This window comes from Colossoma macropomum, unplaced genomic scaffold (genome assembly GCF_904425465.1).
Source record: "Colossoma macropomum unplaced genomic scaffold, Colossoma_macropomum, whole genome shotgun sequence".
In the NCBI taxonomy this organism is placed as follows: Eukaryota; Metazoa; Chordata; class Actinopteri; order Characiformes; family Serrasalmidae; genus Colossoma; species Colossoma macropomum.
The window spans coordinates 23,400,141-23,421,524 of NW_023494810.1; the positions used below are offsets into that span (position 1 = coordinate 23,400,141).

At 38.0% G+C, this 21,384-nt stretch overlaps 1 protein-coding gene across 1 annotated transcript in view; it reads right to left on the minus strand.

The window, feature by feature from the left end:
• Positions 1–21,384, minus strand: part of cpne5b (copine Vb) — a 225,150-nt gene that overhangs the window by 166,326 nt on the left and 37,440 nt on the right. Inside the window, exons 2-3 of the mRNA XM_036559924.1 lie at positions 7,811–7,851; positions 3,647–3,693 (exon numbers count right to left, since the gene is read on the minus strand). Of these exons, the coding sequence (XP_036415817.1) occupies positions 3,647–3,693; positions 7,811–7,851 (88 nt within the window). The remainder of the gene's footprint in view (positions 1–3,646; positions 3,694–7,810; positions 7,852–21,384) is intronic.

Genomic DNA, 21,384 nt, shown 5'->3' on the forward strand with positions numbered 1-21,384 from the left:
TTGTCTCTTCAAACTGAAAAGAAGGTCGACTGAGTCATCTCTACAGCAATGCAATGAGAAGTAAAAACAGCATTTTTCATTCAGTACATTAGAGGCAGACAAGAGAGCTTGAGTTGAGGCGGTGTGTGTTGCTTGTTAGCAAGGAAGTGCTCGGGGGGCTTTGACAGGAGAGAGCAGTGCAGCTGGAACAGTGGGATGCTCAACCACATGCGGCTAGAATGGCTTTCACTCCGGTCACTCACTAAGACTGGCTGAGCTGAAACCTAGGCAACACTCCAACTCATGAAAGAGAAGTTTCTTAATTGAAAGTAGTTGTCTGTGTGTGCATGCCTGTGTATGTGTGCTCTCAAAAGAAAAACTTTTCCATCAAATCCTGAAAAAGTGCTTCAGCGTGTCCCTTCATGCTATAATTTTTAGCACTCTGAAAGCTTTATGGATGGGCCTTTTACCTCATATGGCTTAGCAGAACCTGTCACAACTAGGCCTGTCAGGATCATGGACTTTTAGCTGCCGATTACATAAATATAAATGTAAATAATTGCCTAAAGTGGCCAAAGTTCCCGATTAGCTATCTTTCTAGTGAAGATCAGGACTACAGAACTGTTGAGTGACGTGAGCTAATGACATAGCTATTCGCTTGTTGGTTCTACATTTATGTACCACCTCATCCTGCGTTATTTCAATACAGAAAACAATCAAATAAGCTCAGTTGGCTTACACGGTTGCCACAGAAACTAAAGCAGTGCACAATTTTTAGTCCACCATTCAATAAAATGTCAAAACATTAATCTAACAGTAACTGCTAAATGTTAAACGGTGCTGCAAACTAGGAGAGGAGCCCGTTAGCATTAGTTCAGCATGCTAACAGCTTCACTGCGGCAAGTTTAAATGATAATGCCTCAAGTCAGAGGAAGTAAAGTCAAGTTAAACCTGTTCCGAGGCTGTAGCCTCCTAGTTGGGCTAATGCTAGCTTCTCTCTCCAGTGCCATGTACCTCAGTACAAGCTTGACTGACTATCTTAAGTGGTGCTCTGCTGGTACAAGTATACATGATAAAACTCATGTCGGAGAGAGCAAAGTTGAGTGAAGGGTGTTGGGAGTGACAGAAAGCTAAAATCAAAACTGTCCTGTGGTGTTTGGATCTGTAATGTGCTGGGCTAAGTTAATGCTAGCTTAGTTAGCAGGCTACAGGTACCACCCACCAGTTACTGAGCTCTGCTAAAGCCTGAGTAGACTGATAAATCAATGTGATGAACAGTTATTAATCTCAGTGCTACTGAGCTCTGCTAAAGCCTGAGCAGACTGATAAATCAATGTGATGAACAGTTATTAATCTCAGTGCTACTGAGCTCTGCTAAAGCCTGAGTAGACTAATAAATCAATGTGATGAACAGTTATTAATCTCAGTGTTACTGAGCTCTGCTAAAGCCTGAGTAGACTGATAAATCAGTGCGTCTTGAATCAGTCTCAGCACACCTGTTAAACTATTAGAATCCTTTACACTGTCATATCAACCGATCAGGAAAACACAGAATATCAATACGGACACCACCAGGAACCAGCAGAAACTTAATAGATTTCTAAGTTTTTTTCAGCAGGGATGAAGGCTTTTCCTTGTGCCTTATCAATATGTATTATTATTATATTCTAAATGTATTCTGAGTATGTTACTTCTTCATGTATTGTAATGGAATATGTTACCGAATACATGAAGGACAGTGTATTCAATATTCAGCCAATACTATTTTTTAAAGTATTCTGTCCAACACTGATCTTAACACAAAAACAGAGGCTATGCTCTACTGATTTAAGAGCGTAATACGAGCAGTATCCAGCATATCTTCACTTACTTTTGAAAGCCTGATTTGCATTTTTACTGGCATCTTCATTTGAATAAAAAAAAAAAATCATGTTAGAGTGGTTCCTAAACCACTCAATACACTGAAACACTGAATACAAAGGGGTCCAGTGAATGGGTGACAGAAGTCAAGATGCATTGCCACTAGCCCATACAGATATAGCAATATATTGATTTTAAATGCACACACACACATTATCTAAACTGCTTATCCTTCTGGGTCACGGGGTGCTGGAGCCTATTCCAGCGGTTATTGGGTGAAAGGCAGGAAACCCTGGACAGGCCACCAGCCCATCACAGGGCAGTGATTTCTAATATATGATATATATTAGCATATATGGATTTCCCTTATACACAACTTGTTATCATAAGGTGTTATCTATGCCACCTTATGTGAAATTTGCCAGTTTCAAATATGGGACATATATTTTAGCTGTATGTCAACATATCGCTGTTGTCTGAAGAAAACCTTGTATCTCCAAAATGGTAACTTTACAGGAGAAGGAAAAAACATACTGTACTTTTAATGTAAGTCAATGGAACCAGTCGTTTTGGGCCTTTTTTTTTGTCCATTCATGCTAAAACTATATATGATAGAAAACATTATTCATATATGGATGGCATGTATTACTCATATTCTAGCTTCATGTTATATAAGGTTTTTATGCATCTTCTTTGCTTTGTTTCCCCCTAATGAAATCAAAATTAGTATAATAGCTATATAACAAAACTCTAAAACATGCACATTGTAAGCTATACAATAAAATAATTAAAACATGAACAAATGGGAATATTGTTCCCCTCAAACATTTTAATAATTTAATATAAAAAAAACATAACATAGTAACAATTATGACTGTAATGGGGTGTATTCAACCTTGTATTAGACATATCTGTATGATCCCTATTATATGCATATCTATATATTTACCCCACTATCAGACATATATATGATCCATATATTATGTATGTCCAATATTTCTTTCTTACATATTTGTACATATACTTTAAAATATGCCTGATCTTTTATGATATATTTGCATTTAAGGCCATATTTCAGATTTCTGTATGGTAGACCTGTAGTCTAAAACTGGTCTTTAATTATTATTTAATGAATTAATCTTCAAGGCCCTTGAAATCATCTTAATTTCTCATCCTAAATTGGAGGAATATTAGATGATTTCATGGGCCTTAAACATTTCTTTGAAAAATTGAAAGCAAGTCTCCCAAACAGAATGAAAGTATAAAAGTAAAGTAGAAACACTAAATACTCAAAAACCTGATGTCGTATTTAGTTTTATGCTGAAAAATGAATAGCTTCTACTTAAACGCTGTTTTGACTGGAGAGGAAGTAAATAAAAGGGTGGTCTCTGACACAGTACTGAATATCTGTGCACAGCAAAGGTTTGATGTAAATTCAGCTTTTATTTAGCAATAGATCTGAGACACAACTTCATTGGCTGTCTACAGACATGCAAAAGTGCCCTAAAAACAGCATACACCATGTTAATGATGAACTTTGATTCAACCCCTTAAAATCCCAAGCTTATTACATACTAAGGCTTATTACACAACAACTACAGGGACTTTGATGCAAATTGGCTGAGCTATTCTTAGTTTACAGAAGTGTAATAAAACTTTGACCCTTATGGGGTTAATATACTTAAGATTGAAAAACACTTATTAGCCCATTTGTGTTCCTAATACATTGCATGAGATGTAGCATCAGAATGCAAAGTCCATTAGTGGGGTGTAGTGGCAAGGAGTGTGTATGAGTGTGTGTGTTTACCTCTCTCCACTGCTTGGTCTCGATTCCTTGTGTGTAAAGGACACACACTGTGGAGAGAGAAAATGAACAGGATTAACATATGGTCTGTACACAGCTGTCTGAGTGTTTTTGGTACGCGAGTGCTGTGAGACACATCAGCAGTGTGTTGACGGTTGACTTCAAATGCAGTTCAGCCACGAGCAGTGTGAAGGGAAAGAACAGAAGCAGCTGCAGCTGAATGCCTCTCTGTCACTAACTCACTGTCAGTGGAAAACTCACAGCAGAAAGAGAAACCTACAGAGACCTTCACCATCCTCATATTCTCTCTTTCTCTCACGCTCTCTTGTTGTCTCTCACACATAGTCTCTCTCTCGCTTTCACTGTCGGTCTCACGCGCACATGCACACACCAAACATTCAAATAGTTTCTCACTTTCTCTCTCACTATTTCTTCTTCTTCTTCTTCTTCTTCTTCTTCGAGAAGTTTTAATACACCATACTAAGTGTTATATGCAGCCTTATGCAAATTACATGTAGATGGTGTCAAATGCCACCCTCTGCAGAGACATTTCTGCACATCTTAAGGCACGATTACTGTGAATTTAACATATAGAATTTAACAAATAAATGTGGCAGGTACAAAGGCACACTTAATATGTTATACTGTATTTTTCCAATGTGTTAAATTCAGCAAATAAATAGAAAATTGCACTCATATTTAAGAAAAGCATCATATTTAAGACTATTTGCTGTAAAGGATGTGTTAAATTTGTTAACTCACTTAGAAAATCAATAAAACATGAAATTTGACCAGAGCTGTCCAAATCTACCCATCGAGCACTTTATTAGGAACACTTGTACAGCTACTCATGCAGTTATCTAATCAGCCAATCGTGTGGCAGCAGTACAGTGCATAAAAATTATGCAGATACTGGCCAGAAGCTTCAGGTAATGTTCACATCAACTATCATAGTCGGAAAAAAATGATCTCAGTCATTTCGACAGTGGCATGATTGTTGAGGTGGATGGGCTACAATAGCAGAAGACCATGCCAGGCTCCACTTCTTTCAGCCAAAAACAGAAGGCTGTGGTGGGCACAGGCTCACCAAAAGTGGACAGTTGAAAGCTGAAAAAATGTAGCCTGATCTGATTAATCTCTTCAGAGAGATTTCTGCTGAATATACATGCTCTCCCATTAGTTAGGACTTTAGGAGCTAAACAGAAGGCCTTACATGTTAGATTAGCTACTAGCATATTAGGAAGTGGTAGTGAAATCAGCCAATCATGTTCTGATTTACAGTGGGCTGGACTGATTTTGTGAGAAAAACATAACTATAGGCTTTCTGAACATTCTGGATATATACATCCCTTTTTCATTAAAGCTGTTATGTGGATCTTTATAAAGGTCAAAATATAATATCTGTAGAACTAAAAAAGAGCTTACACTGTTCTGTATAAACAAATGAGCCTGCTATTGTCAATATATGATTAGATATATTTCAATGACTGTGCTAAAAAAAGTAAAAAAACAGTTCGTCCACTGACTGAGTATTGTAGGTAGCTATGTGCACTACAAACAGGCTATAGACTCTCTTTCCCTCTCACAGTCTCTCCCTCTTTTTGATTCTCAGTCCCAGTACTCACAGAAATATACCACACGTTCAAAAAGTCTCTCTCTCGCTCAAACATCACACATTCTCCCACAGTCTCTCTCTCACTCTCTCATTAACAATCACCCTTTCCTTTTCTCTATATCTGCTCACTTCTTAAGTGTCTGTGCTGTGTAATAAAAGACACTGACAGACTGTTCCTCACAGCCGGCCCACGCTGCTCTGTCCCCCAGCTCCTCCGTCTTCAAAGAGCCTCTCTGATGGAAAGTTCTTCATAGTTTAGGGAAGCTTCAATTTAGCTTCAAACAGCGCGCACAGAGCGTCTCGGCCAACTTGTGAAGAGTGCTCCTAATTTGAGCACTCGTATTGATTTTTTAGAGAATGAAAAAAAGGTAGGAAAGATTTCTGCATATTATTAAGTGTGATTTTAAGTCTCTATTAAATTCACTGAAACACCAGCATGGACGCGCATAAGAGTTCACACTTAAAGGGGCTGATTAATTAGTTTGAGTCTAAAGGTTGTTACTAATTTGAATGAACACTCCAGCGTTGATTACCATGAACAATCATTTTGACACATTTCCTTGTGCTTAGACAGAAGAGAAAACCTGTTGAATGGAAATAACTGAAGCCAATGGGCAGATGCTGAAGCAGCTTCCAATTGGTTACTATTTTATGCAAGTTTGAGCAGGTTTTCTGCTTATATTATGTTTTTTATTATACAGTAATAAAAAGTGAATTTCTTTTAAGTGTACAGATCAGTTATTAGTAAAGATGGAAGGATTGATGTATCGGTATCAGTCGATTTTCAGCCCAAATATGCGATCAGTGATCAGTTGATATTTCTCTACCTTAGACGATCCTAAGAGTTGATCAGTGATGTAAAACATATGAGCCATATTTCACCTGAGATGCCAGAATGTAACTGCTGCACCATTTAAGGTGGAATGGTCGAACAAGGAGCTGGAGAATACAAAGCCATCTTCAGCCTCTATTTCACTAACGAAAAACATTTTTCCTAAAATATGTTACATATTTGGCTCCTATGTCACTGTAAACTCACTGTGTGAACATGCAGAACTGTAATTAAGATGGTTTGTTGTCAAAGATTTGAGATTTCGTTTCAGTTAACGTTAGCATCTGAGTGCTAATCTTAGCTTAGCTTAAACTGCACCATCTTCAAGGCCTATGGCTTTGGCAGGGGCTGAAAATAAAAATAAGAGGCAGAACTTTCGTGAAGCAGGACTGTTTAGTTCTGCTAGCTGGGCCGGTTGCATAAGATCCGCTTATTTCAATGGTTAAGCTAGCCAGAATGTAACTGCTGCTCCATTTAAGGTGGAATGGGAGAATTCAAACAAGAAACTTGCAAAAAAGAATCTGACTTCAGCTTCAGCGAGAGTTGAAAGGCATGAAGGGGATGAGGATGTTTCTCTCTTTCTGCTTGACAGGTGTAGCAACAGTTTGCTAACTCACAACCTAGCAAATATTAGTTACATTACTTGCTGTGTCATTGTTCACTCTAACATTTTATAATGGAATCTGTACAACGCTTGCGAAGGGTTTTATGGCCACAAAAATCTAAAAAAATGTCGATTGCCTTGGCAATGCGTGTCCATGAATTTCAGGGGCAGGGCCTCTGAAGGAGCAGTGAAGGTGGGGTGTATTTGTTTTGCTGTTGAGAATCGATTTTGCACCTTTAAATGTGGCATCCAGCCCCGCCCTCAATCAGTATCGGCTACTGGCTGATCATATTGAAAGGCAATCAGCAACTGGTATTGGCCACAAAAACATTGATTGGTCCATCTCTAGTTATTAGAGTAAAGAATTTATTTAGACATGTAGTCCAACATAATAGTTCCACATGTCTGATTTGTATCTGATATTGTCTTTAAGATCCATGTATTCTAATCACTTATAATGCAACCTAAGTACAAAAAATAACTCTGGTTGAATTCTGGTTTAAACATCGTATATGTAGTGTACTCACTGGCCACTACCTACCTTGTAAGCCCACCTTGCAGCTGTCCAATTAGAGACTGTATCTGTTGCCATGAACATTTTGAATTAACAATGTTCTAGCCCTTATTAATGGTCCGATTCTGACGACAGAGCTGCTCTTGGTTGGATGTTTTTGGTGGTGGACCACACTTTTAAAAACCCCAGCATGCACCACAACCATGTCAGTGTCACTGCTGTTTAAGAATGCTCCATCACCCAAATTAAATCTAGTCAACAGTCCTGTGGTCAGAAACTGACCAATAACGAATGGGGAAGAGTGAGGTTGACAAATTGTGCAGCAACTTATGGACTACAGTCCGAAACTGTACACCTATATAGTGGACCTATAAGGTAGCAAACACCTTATGAAGTGATCATTGAATGAAATAAAGTGGCCAATTAATGGAAATGAAGATGAATGTTTCCAAGAAAGTGGCCAGTGAGTGTTTCTAATAAAGTGTGTTATATAGTGTGTTTTATTTATATATATATATATATATATATATATATATATATATATATATATATATATACATGCATGTGGCGAATGGCACAACACTGGAAAAAGTAGTACTCACTTGGGTCTGATTTGGAGAATGTGTCTTTATCTAGAAGATTCCTGGAAGATAAAAAAGAAGAAAAAGAAAAAAATCCTTATAATATGACAATAAAATATGAGCTATTGGTTATATTGGGTACATATTGCACAACAAGTTTATTGCAGTTCCATACAGATAGTGATTAAGTGTCAGACATTGTCACATATCTGATGAGTGGAGTAGTATCTATCGTACACTGGCTGTGAGGTGAACTGAAGCATTTGTGTAATTTCTGTGAAAAATCGATGTCAGTCCTTGAATGAAATATCACATTATGATCGAGACATAAGGCAGTCGATTATAAATCAGCTTGTACAGGAGCAATGAATTAGATTATTTCAATGACCCTGTGAAGAACTCTTTCAGTTACTAGTAGCATCTTTTGGCAATATGCAGGTTACTTTGAGACTCTGAATGTAAATGCAGAAACATTTATATACATATATATATATATATATATATATATATATATATATATATATTTATTTATTTTTTTTTCAATATTGTAATAACTGTTACACATGATAAATGCAACACTCTGATGAGTCCCACCTTCCTTATTGTTGCTATATTCATCAAACAAGAACAAGCTACTTGGTTGCATCCGTAGTGCTTGAGATTAAAATATTCAGTAGTATAGAGGAACATTTGATAGCAAACAGAGGAACATGTTTAGGTACTCAGTTCAGTGCAGACACACTATGGGGAGAAATTCATACCAAATTGAAAAGCAATCATTACAGTGGAAAAAAGTGAAATGCAATGCACAAATGACATTACTGTTCCATAGTGACATGAGGAATATGTACCAACATGAAAAACAATGCATGAGGATCTGCATTTTAAAAATGAAAATGGTGAGTTCATGTCAGAATTGAATACAATCTCAAAATCTCTACTACAGTGTTTTCATGTTGCTTGACCTGTTTTTTTGCACTACAAATGTATTTGCCTCATTAAATTGCCACCAAAACAATGAAATGCAATGTTCACACGAGATTGCATTTAAAAAGTAACATGTGGAAAATGAAAAGTAAAAGATCCATTAAGTTGATTCAACTTTGTTTTAAGTTCTGTGCGGCGGAAAGCAATACAGTCTTGCATTTATTCCATTTTAAAGTTGACTGTATTCAATGCTCACATGAATTTAGCATTTCCCTTTTAAATGCAAATCCTCATGTATTGTTTTTCAGCTAAGAGGTCAAATGATGTGAAAACAATGTGATGGAGGTTTTGTTTTTCATTTTGGCACGAATTCCTCTCCATAGCATGTCTGCACCAAACTGAAAAGCAGGCATCCCAGAACAAGGGAAGTCAGACTCATTTTTCAAAAAAAGTACTACACATTTTGATGTGTATTTTCTGTAGTTTCTGAAACATTAATTAGAAGCTGTTGAAAGCTTGATTTTAATTCAAATTTTCTTTTTTTTTACATTTTAAGATGTAGACAAGGAAAAGTGTCAGTTAGCCTCCACATTGCTCTCACTTTTCTCAGGCTTTGATGGCAAAAGCAAGAGAAAAAGCCTTAAGTAAAAAAGAAGTCAGGTTAAATAAACCAGTGTACGATGGTAATTGCCTAATGTTTGAGCAAGAGATGGACTGTGTGTGTGTGTGTGTGTGTTCACATTGCTCTGTCATCCTCACAGCTTCTCAGCCTCGTAGTGCAGCAGAACACTTTAGAAAACGGCCCAAATTCTGACAGATATCTGATGTACCTCACTGCTGGTGACATGAACATGAGTTTTCAGCATAAACAAATCGCAATAACTCATACATGATTATTTTACTACCAGTCTAAAAATCAAAAGACAGAGACTAAATGACGTGAAGAAAGGAGATTGTCTGCTCATACACATATGTGTGCAGCCGGGTGCAGACATTCCAATTAAGAGAAGCACATATTAATTAGGATGACAATTTGACATCTTGCAACTCGAATTGAATTGAATTGAATTAATTGAATTTTTGGACATACATTTATACTTAGGCATCAATTTGAGTATTTATATTTGTCTTAAGAATAACTTTGAAACTTATAAGCAAAAGCCTTTTGTTGTCTTTATGATTAGGAAAAACATACAATCAGGTGTGTCCTAACGTTGAGTAGTGCCATATGTGAAATATTACCTTAGTTACTTAAACAGTATTTTGAAGCATATTTTAAATACTGTATGTTTTCAAGTCAGAATGTTTTCTGACTTGGCTTAAAATCACAATACAGATTTATTCTGAATTGGAAAAATGAAAAAACTCTTGACAGCTACCCATAAATCCCAGCTAAAGCCGTGTGTTCAGGAGCAGAGTGTGTAGCACACTGCAGACCTCATTCCAGCATGGAGAGGGTTTGATCTGAGTGATCCACTGAAATAAACACACTGAACCCCTCATATTGACTTCTTTCAGTACTACAGTTCAATGACCTTGATGGCTAACAGTGTTCATACACATTTTATCAGTACATTGCAAAAATATAACATATCGTCACTACTGTAACTAAACCTGCTATCTACGAATGGGGAAATCCACAGGTGAAGGAAAAACTGCACTTTGTCAGATGTTTCTGTAGCATTATTGGGTCAGGAGAAAAAAACATGCTAAAATAGGTAAAAGTCATCTTATGTAATTATGTAAATCAAGTCAGATTTCACAGGACTTTTTGGTACATGTGATATGTTATTATGTATTAATGTCACATGCGCAGGCTCAAGAAGAAGGCTCAGCTTGATGTTTAGGACTAAAATTATTATATAAAATGTAATATATTTGGGTTACAATAACAATACAGAATTACTCTGAATCAGAAAAGAATTGGTATTATCTTAGCACCAAAATCCTTTCAACAGCATTATGCAGAAAGCCAAGTTAAAGCTTTGGGTTGAGGAGTTGAGTGTAAGGTACACTGACCAAGAAGGGTGCTTGGACCCCTAATTACTCCTGAAACTTAGAGGCTAAAAAGGCTATTAAAGACGTATTGGTCTTAAAGCCCCCGTCAACATGGTTTTACATGTTTAAAATATTTTTAATAGTAAAGATATGCCTAGAATAGGCATTTACCAGTGGTACATTCAAGAAATATTTACGTTCATTTTATGACAGGTAGGACATATTGTGCCCAATATTTGAACACTCAGCACTAATGTTATATTCATAACCCATAGCTAGCTAGCTAGCTAGCTAACTACTGGACCGTGCTTCTAAACCAGAGGTCACACAGGCTTCCGCTATGAGTCATATTTGTGAACACTGATTAGAAATTTCTCATGTGCCTTATTGTGCGTCACGTCTGTAAAGTACAATTTCTGGGAGACACTGTGAGTCTTGACGTAATTGGGGTAGCCAAAAGGTGGACTGCTAGTTATCGCACTCTCATGAATGCAGTTAATCATTTATAGTAGGATTCTGCAACAGGTGGCTAACGCAAGCAGGAAGCAGCATCTAGCTATGCTAGAAAAGCTTACATAACCTACTTGCTGGGAGTTTTGGAACTTGGAGTAGGGGGAGATCAGCCATTTTACGAGGGGGAGAGGAACGTGTGGAGAGGAATGTAGCCCCACCCAGCTCAAATCAAACAGAGGAAAATGGCATTTCAAAAATCTATCAACAGAAAAGGCCAACATTGTTTTTTCTCTGCTAGTTTATAGTAAAACATCACAAAAACTGAAGAAAACAGTTAAAAGAAAATCAGGAAAATGAGTGGACAGGGACCCTGAAAGCTAAGCTAGACCTGTGAGTTCAGGAGTTCAGTGTAAGATGTGCTGTGGGCCTCATTCCAGAGCCGAGAGTGTCTGATGTGCTCAAATAAACACTAAACTCAGATACTGATATCTGATTTCATTGCTGTTGGAATGAAGGGGAACCTGAGCGCTCCGCCTCGCCTCAAGCTGCAAAACTGTCATCACGTCGCGCCATCTAAATCAGAGATGGCACATCTATCACAGGGCACGCCCGTGAGCACACACATACAATCAGATGGACGCGGCGCTGAATAGCAGTCATCAGAAAAAATCGTGGGGGTTGGGTGTCAGTAACAAAGCAGCTTTGATTATAGGCTCTTGTCTATGCATTTGTATCGTTCCCGCAACATCTTCTGCACAATGACCTCACCCTCCACCTCCCCCACCTCCCCCCAGCATACAGAGACCACCCTACGTCTTCATGAACCTCATGGCACCAAACACACTCTCCTGCTCTAATCACCAATGTTTGTTTTGCGGCAGATGATGATTATGATGTTGGCCTGAGACAAAAGATTACAGGAATGATAATGGCAGGTGACACTGAGGAAAAGGGCACCCAGAAGAGCGTTCTACTCTGCCTTATCTACAATCTTGCTATCTCTCTCTCTTTCTCTCATTCGCTCCCCCTCAGAATCAGAATCACAATGTTTCGCCAAGTACAAGATGTACAGGGAACTTCTTATGGTGAAGCTGTCAACATAAATTACAGAGTAATTATACAGGTTTGAACACTTCCAGTCAAATTCCATGCTTTGCTGATTTTCTAAGTGAAAATAAGTTAACATCTCCTCTACAGCTCGTAAAAAAATAAAGGCAAATTTGTGCACAATTCTATTTTTGTGCTGACTATAACAAGTTAGAAAAAATAGTACATAATATAAAATGTGCCAAGATTTTTGCACAGGCCACATTTTACACTGCATTTTTTTTTAATTGTGAGATTCAGCAAGTAAACCATAACTGTGTTAAAAACCAGTCCAGAAATGTGTTCTTGTAGAGGATGCATTAACTTATTTTCACTTAGAAAATCAACAAAATGTAATTTGACCAGGGGCGCCCAAACTTTTGCATACAAATGTATGAATGCACCATTATTATATATAGATTCAAAACAGCACTTTTTGGGTACACCTACAGGTGTACAGTTAGAGGCTGATGTTTTTCCATGCACAATTTGTGTCAGTCATCCTACAGCCCTTCCACAAGTTTACTGTATCTGAATGTTTCTGGTTGATGGACTATTTTCAAGAGAACACCGATGTTGCTGATGTTCAGTGTATTGCACCAGTGCATCACATCACCATATCAGTGTCACTGCACTGCTTGGTCCACTATCCAAATCATCTGGTCAATGTAGTGGGATATATGGGGGTGCTGATAAATTGTGCAGCAACAGACACAAATATGGCAGGTGTTTCTGATAAACTGACCAATGACTGATGTCCAAGCGAGGTTTACCTAATAAAGTGGCACCTCAATATATGTAAAAGTACAAAGAAACTGTGCTTAAGTAAAAGTATGAGTACTGTGTCAAAATTGGTGGATCATTCTCAGCACTGCAGTGACACTAACATGGTGGTGGTGTGTTAGTGTGTGTTGTGCTGGCACAAGTGGATCAGACACAGCAGTGCTGCACTGTAGCAAACCAGTTCACCCAGTTGTTCATTCATAGCCTAGCAACTGTAACTATGCTTAGAATTCCTCTGCAAAACTTTACAAGGTGCCACAGCATATTAGTAAATCTGAAAACGGGACCAATTTTGCAAGAGATTGGCGGAAAGAATGAATTGTTACTCATTTCTCAAACCAAAGACACTAGAGGATCTCAGTTAATGTGAGGAGGACTGTATTTACAAAAGAATAACAAACACTTTGGTGCCATTTAGTCTAGCATAAGTGCTGCTGTGACAAGTGAGCAGCTGGCCAACACTGGAGTAGCCAGCCACCATCGAACCCCCCAAATACAAGGGGGTATTTCGCACACTGCCTAGACACATTTTTAAAGCTATTTATCCAGGGAAGAAATGTTTTTGCCAGTAAATACACCATAAATAATTAGAATAAATATAAATAAATATAAAAAGTATTTCGGAAAAAGTAGTTGATATCATGTGGGGTAGTTTGAAGAACAAAATTTCATTCCACATTTCTCTTGGACACCCCCAGGCATCACATCAATCTGTTAAACTGCATCACCAGCACACTTGATTTAACCTAGTGAAGCATTAATTGAGTTAAACCATGTATTGGATGACAACAATGTATAATACAGGGCTGCTATGAGGAGAGGTGTGGAAACAGTTAAACAAATACACTGACATACATAAAAATCACTACTTACAGTATTAATGTGATTGTAATTATGCTAATATCAGTGTTTTTCTGAGCAGACAAACACTCACTGCCCAGATGAACAGCTTTTTAATTCAGATTTTCTAAGGTTCCCTAACATTTGCACAGTACTGTATATTGTGTGCCCACAAGAGCAAGATTAACCTAATTAGAAAGAAAGCACGGATTTAGGTTCCCTGAAGCTTTAACACTGCTGATTGCACTGCGTGTAACCCAGACTAGTGAGTCTGTCTTCTCTTCACTCCTTTCAACAAACGTATAAATATTTGCAAAATTCAGATATATTAGCTAAAATAACTACTTGTCTACATAATGTGATATTGCTATAACCATTGCATTGTATGGCATTTTCCCTCACTTATAGAGCTTGATTATATGATCACAGGTGATACAAACATCCAGGTCCATAGAAATGACAGCCCAAAACCCGCTGTATATGATTTGATTCATATTATATTTGATCATTCAACTGATTGGTAAGAGAAAAAAAGAGAAACATCTCCTTGCCTTTAAGATTTTTAACAAGTGCTTTGAAGGTCTAAATAAAAATGTGAGGATAGAAAGTGCACGTTTTTTCTTCTGGAAATTTAGTTAAGTTAAAGTACAAGTACTCAATTTCAATAATGCTTAAGTGAAATACAAAACTTCCAAAATAGTACTTAAGTTTAGTAACAATGTACAACTACCCAAGTATTTTACACAATATTAGTGGTCGAATGACCCCAGGGCTCAATGATTTCTGTGAAATGAAAAATACTGTTATTTTTATGAAGCTCTCCAATTGTCTAGGACTTCAGGAGCTCAAAAGAAGGCCTAATGTGTCAGACTAACCACCAACATAGTAAGGAAGAATTAGTGGACAAATCATATTTTGATTTACAATAGACTGGACCAATTTTGACCTTCTGGAAGTCATAGATACGTCACTGACTGTGAGTACAAATGGTAGTCCGAGCAATGCCTTTCAGTCAGATGTTAGAAATGGTAAACAGAGGCAGTTCTATGCCAGGGCTGTTTACTGAAGGAGTCACTGTGAAACTGCCACATACAAAGTAAACAATATGCCAATCTGTATGTTACAAACCCAAATAAAAAATGAAACGTATTTTACATGCTTAAATATCTGTGTGTAACCTAGAACAGCCAAAAGATATATATAAAAATATAGTTGTTAGCTTAGCACTAACATACTATTAGATTCTCATAGAGGTGCTAGCAGTAATAGCATTATCATAGGGTTGTTGCTTGTTTTTGATCAGGGTTTGACATTTATGGAACAAACTGAAAGCCAAAGTGTATAAATTATAAACAAGATTAGAATGATGTGTTACATTTAGTTATGTTATATATTTTAATGCTGTATAAGGTTTTAAATAACAAATTTACAATATGTACAATTATGTAGAATCATTAAGATGTAAGCAGTTGACATATATAGGCCTATTTGCAATATGTGCACACAAAGTAACTCATTCTAGAGGAAGGACGTGGGAAGTTCCCTTATTTAAGAGACTCGCTCTCTCTTTTGTCCGTCATTCTCAGGCTTCTCTTCAGACACGTTCCACATAATTGACAAATTTTTTTTCAAGTACACGCACAGCTTTCCGCAACTGAATCAATCCGCTCTCATTCTTGACCTTTAGTGAATGGCCTCTCGAAGCAGTAACGTGAAATCTCTGACATCATCGCCCCCCAACAGAGCACTGTGACAGGAGCAGCCTGTGAAAACATGACTATAAATCTATGACATTTAGAGCAGCAAGGAAGAGTGCGGTAAATGGCGCATAGCTAATCTTTCACTAATGAACACCTGGGTTTCTACCATGTTGGCCACTGTTGAACGTGACAGATCTAACATGCTGGAAGGAGCAAAGGCCGAAAGCATGTGGACATGGCCAGCACTGTAATGCCCCGTCTTAGCGGGACACAAATGAAAAAAAATTAATTTAAAATGCATGAATAATTCCACAGCTTTAGCTACGAGAGGAGAGCATATCTAGTAATCATGAATTTCTGAAGATAAAAGGAAACGCATACTCATTCTTTCTGCCCCTGCACAGAGTAAATTAGATCCCAGAGTTGCACATAATGAGAATGTGCAAAATACTGCACGTGTGTGTGTGTCGATGGCCTGCTGTGAACACTAAAAACCACACATCATAAATTACACTCTGCTTGGCGAGCTTAATTTCAGTTAGTCGTCCTCCCTTCAGCAGCCGAAGATTCGATTAACACTCGCTGTTGTCCCCTCCGTCTCAAAGAGCAAATAAACGGTTCAAAGTGCTCCATCACATTTGTTGAGACAAAATTCAAGTAACAGCACGACAGTGAACACAATTACTCCCAAATGGCTGAGTAAATTCCTCTTATCTAGACTATCATAGGATTAATGGTATTAACTGACACAATCTATCATTGGTAAAGCTTCGAAGTGGAAGCACTCTATTAGGTACTGGAGCACAAAATGATATTATGGTTCAAATGAGGCAAAGATGAAAGTGTCACTCTTCACTTTGATAGCTCCTTAAAGAGCCCATATCATAGAAAATCTGAATTTCCCTCACTTTTTTGAAATGTGCTTGATTTAGTAAATATTGTTTTAAAATGTACCATTGGCTCTCCACTCCATACAGTCCATGTATGGGCTGCAAAAACAGCCTCTTTTGAACTGTTTGTTTTTGTGAGGTCACAAAAAACAGTGCATTTACATACATCAGCAGGCCACTCCATTACGTCCACTCACCTATTTACACTCTTTGTCCATATTTTCAGCTCCACTTACCATATAGGTGTATGCTGTACTTCTATAATTACAGGCTGTTGCTCTGCATACTATGTTAGCCCCTTTTTACCCTGTTCTTCAATGGTCAGGACTCCCACAAGACCACCACAGAGCAGGTCACAGAGTCTCTCAGCACTGCAGTGACACTGACTTGGTGGTGTGCTAGTGTGTGTTACACATGGATCACAGACAGCAGTGCTGCTGGAGTTTATGACAGTACAGTTACAGTACATCAGCTAGCAAGATAGGGGCCCCCAAAAATCCTGCTCAAGCCTAAACCTGGCCCTGGTCACAATGGATGATGACTGGGATGTGTTGAGTTGGTGAACGGTCACACTGGATCTTTCCTTTTGCTTGTTAAGTTGGTCCTAAGTGTGTTAAGCATTTCTGCCAGTAGCAGCAGTAGCAGGAGGAACTTTAGCGAAGCAAGGCGAACAGCTGATTGGAGGATGTTAGAAACATAATAAATATGGCTTACGGGGTATCACAGATGTGTAAAATACCATTTTATCCCAGCTTGCCATTTTCTGTCTATCAACCCCAGTAACAAAGTAACAAACAACCACTTAGGAACAAAGCAAAGCTCTGTAAAGATGCAGAAACCCATCTGTTAGCGCGTGTGAGTGGGTTTAGATCGGGTTCAGGTTTCAAATTTAGCAGTACCAGTCAGGACTGCTCGGGTCAAGTCTCAAAGTTGTGGGCATCGGCTTTAGTTTCATACCCGCGCAGACCTCGAGCCTACAGCAATTTAGCCCCTCCATAGCCTGCAGCAGGTCTAGATTTCACTCACTGTTATAACTTAATGATAATAATTTGCATTGTTTTCCATTCTGAACAATAAGTCTTAGGATGGGGGTGTTTGTGAAGTTTAAGGGGTTAACACACCTTTCAGTGGCAACACGGAAGGCTTCCTTTTCCATTATCCATTAAGCATCCATTGTCACTGCAGCAAGTTCGACCATTAAAACCCATTCATAGGGAGGCATGTCCTTGTCTATGGTGTGTCTATTGAAAATCAGGGCATTTTGTCTTGAGCCGCAGCTCCAGCTCCATCTCTCCCATGGGGCCGGCGGGCACAGCGCTGGGGGGATCCGTCAGGAGTGTTCTAGGAGTCTTAATTACTGCCATTAAGAGTGGGATAGAGCAGGAGCTGGGGATAAATATAGCTGCGAGGTCTGCTGACTCCTGGGGGGGAGCCCCAGCTTCTCCTGCTGCCATCATTCCAGCTCTAGTTACCCGCTTTCTGTAATCCAGACTTCTACACGCTGTCATGGCCTAATTAGAAGCTTGATGTCCTTGATCCGCATGACATGAAGGTCAGCATAGAGGTGATTAACAGTTAGCAAAAAAAAAACTGTTTTCTACAGAAGAGACCCTGCTGGTATTTGAGGGGAAATGGAATTAAGATTCAAAACATAGACTCTATGTCCAAAAGATTGTAGACTCCTTCTCCTTCCATTGGCCATCAGTCCAGTACTGAAGATTCCAGGACCAACAGAACAAAATGGTCATTCGAGGAGGCCTGAGGCATTACCAGGATTTCAACTCATGAGCCAGTTAGCCAGTTGTATCATTCAGGAGCTACAACATTGTCTACATTACTGTGTCCAAGAAAGAATGTAAAAGTGAATTACCCCAGAAAGGACGTCATAACACACATATATGCATTGAATAACATATTTATAAAGCAATACTTGAGTATGCCAGTAACCCCAAGATACCATAAGCTGATGTAAATGATATTGTATTGACAAAAGTATAACTGATATACATTTTTAAAATTGATCTTCCTTCTAAGTTCCATTACTTGTTCATAACAGTGTTATAAATGGAGCAAATGTCCATCACTTCAGTTTAAGGTCCCTAATATTAATGCAATGTCATTTGCTTCATAGAACACCTGAAGTCATCTTGCAATTAATACTTATAACTACTCAGATATTGCTTCATAAATATGTTATTCAGTGCTTATGCATGTGTTATGTAGTCTCTATGTAGGTAGCCTTCAAATAAAGTGTTACTAAATATACTTTAATATATACTAAATGTAGTATAACGACTTATGATGTGTTTAAATTGTAATCAGGCTATAATTAAATATATATTAAATACATTTAGTTGTGCTTTTCAGTCACTCTTTTAACAACCTAAGTAGATTTAGGTACGTAATTTGTAGACATCACTGTTATTACACTTGGAATACATTATAAATGTACTGCTGGATGTACTGCTTGCATTTTAAATGCATTTTTAATAAGATTTTGATATCACTAAATATGCTAAAAATGAAATAAAGTATGTGTTTAAGTGTATTTTTATACACTTTCAGAAATTATTATAAATACCTAAACACAACGTATATATACATAAATAATATATGTATATAGTGCATATAGTAATACAGTTCTTTGCCAACAAATGCTTTTCTATTCTAAACAACTTATGTTGCAATGAAGTTAACTTAAGTAATTAAGCAATTAAGACACAAATTCTACTACACTTAAAACACATTTTAAATGTATTCTCTTGTGTGTACTAGTACTGATAGTTAGAGTTTTAACTGCAACTAAAATATACTAAAACATATTTTGAAAGCCATTGCTTTAAAATATACTTTTAAATAATGCAATTAAGTTGATGACAATTAAATTTACTTTTAAGTATGCAGTATGCTAAGTACATTTACTTAAGTATATTTCCTTACTTTCAAATATGGGGTCAGAGCTTGTGGGTGGGCACTGGCATTGACTAAATTGGGGGAAGGACTGAATAAAAAATCTATTAAAACATTGAGGCTATTTCAGCCTCAATGGAGGCCACCATGTTCACTGTTTTTTCTAAGTAAGCTCGACTTAAACTGTATTTTGTCGTTTTAAAAAATGCTTGACTAAACTAATTTGAGAACATTTTTAAAAGCTATGCAGAAGGTGGACAATCAAGTTGACCTGATGCTAGTCCTGGAGAACATGGAACATTTTCCCTGCTCTAACATGACCACTTAAACTCAGGATAAGCTGGTTAAATAGCTGTTTAGTTGGATCAGGTGTGGATCAGGCAAAAAAACAGAAGTTGGAAGAAAGGCTACACCAGGACCAGGACTGGAAACCACTAATTTAGAAGAACAATAATTTCTACTCAGTGACAACCTTCAGCTGTGTTATCTGGTACCTCATATTGGTGGAACTGCCAGATGTTATCTGAAGACGATATGGAGAGAATATGGCGCCCTTTGAAGAAACTTCGCAGGAGCACTGTGAGAAGGCATGTTTGATCAGACGCTCAGTAGAAACAACAAGGAACAAATGTAGAAAATGTAGTCAACAACCGGAGAGATGATGCCTTCTCTGGAGACAATGCAGAGTCTATTTTCAGGGGCCTCCTGCTTGGGTTTAGATGCTTTACCATATCAGCGTTCCCTCGCTCTCTCTATCTAACTCCGTCGCTCTCTGGCATCAAACTCCCCATGCTATCGACTCACAAGCTTTGATCTCTGAAACACAGCACTCAGCCCTTGGTGAATCAATGCCCTGGTGTGACAGCTCTCACTGTGTGTGTGTGTGTGTGTGTGTGTTTGTGTGTGTGTGTGTGTGTGTGTGTGTGTGTGTGTGTGTTCGTCTATTGCTGACATTTGCACAAGCCAGAAAAGAAGACAAGCTTTACCAGCAAGGCAAACTATGAAGCATCAACTGTCCAATCAACACTTTTTCCCCAGCCTGTCCACATCTGCCCTGTGGACTGACAGAAATCTGGGAGAAGTGAAACATCCAGCTTTAAAAAAAGGCTCTTTAAAGGTTCTTTTTAAAAGGAACCTAAAATCAAAACTGGCCCTTTTTTGCCTTGTTAGTTCATGTGCCTGATCATATTACACACAGTTCATCACATCATCTCATTTAAATGACACAGTTCTAATCTCCAAATGAAAATGTGATGATTGCAGGCTGTGAAACGTCTTCTGATTTTTGATTACATCATCATGCACCAGCAGGTGGGGAAAATAATATTAACCAATAAGATCATGTTTCACCTTCCCCTCCCACCTTGAACAAAAATGTGCATCTAGCTCAAAGACCCTCCCTGATAATGTGTTTCACTTGGAAATATGTCACAAACAAAACCTTGAAAAGAACCACAACAACTTAAAGAGCCATTTTCTGGAGCTTATCAATGCTTGGGAATGTAATCCATATACATGGTCTCGACTTATTAAGGTGTGAAAATGTGATAATGAAGTCATGGCCACAACTATGCAAGGCATACTAAGGTATGGAAATGACTATCATGTTTGCACATCTTACTGAGCCGTAGCTATGAGAAATTATGCTGTGTCTTCATAAGGCATTTGAACGAGATAATTATGTCATATCAGGGTCTCGTTTTCACGCTTTACAAAGTTGTAGTCATAACTTCTTCATCTCATTCTTACACTGCATGAAGTTGTGGCCATGGCTTAATTATATCCTCCCCACATTTTACTAAGTTGTGGCCATGGCTTAATTATATCCTCCCCACATTTTACTAAGTTGTGGCCATGGCTTAATTATATCCTCCCCACATTTTACTAAGTTGTGGCCATGGTTTAATTATCTTTTTCCCACACTTTGCTAAGACTTAATTATCTTGTTCCCATGGCTTATGAAGTCATGACAACAACCCAAGTATCACAACGTAATTCTCTCGCTCCC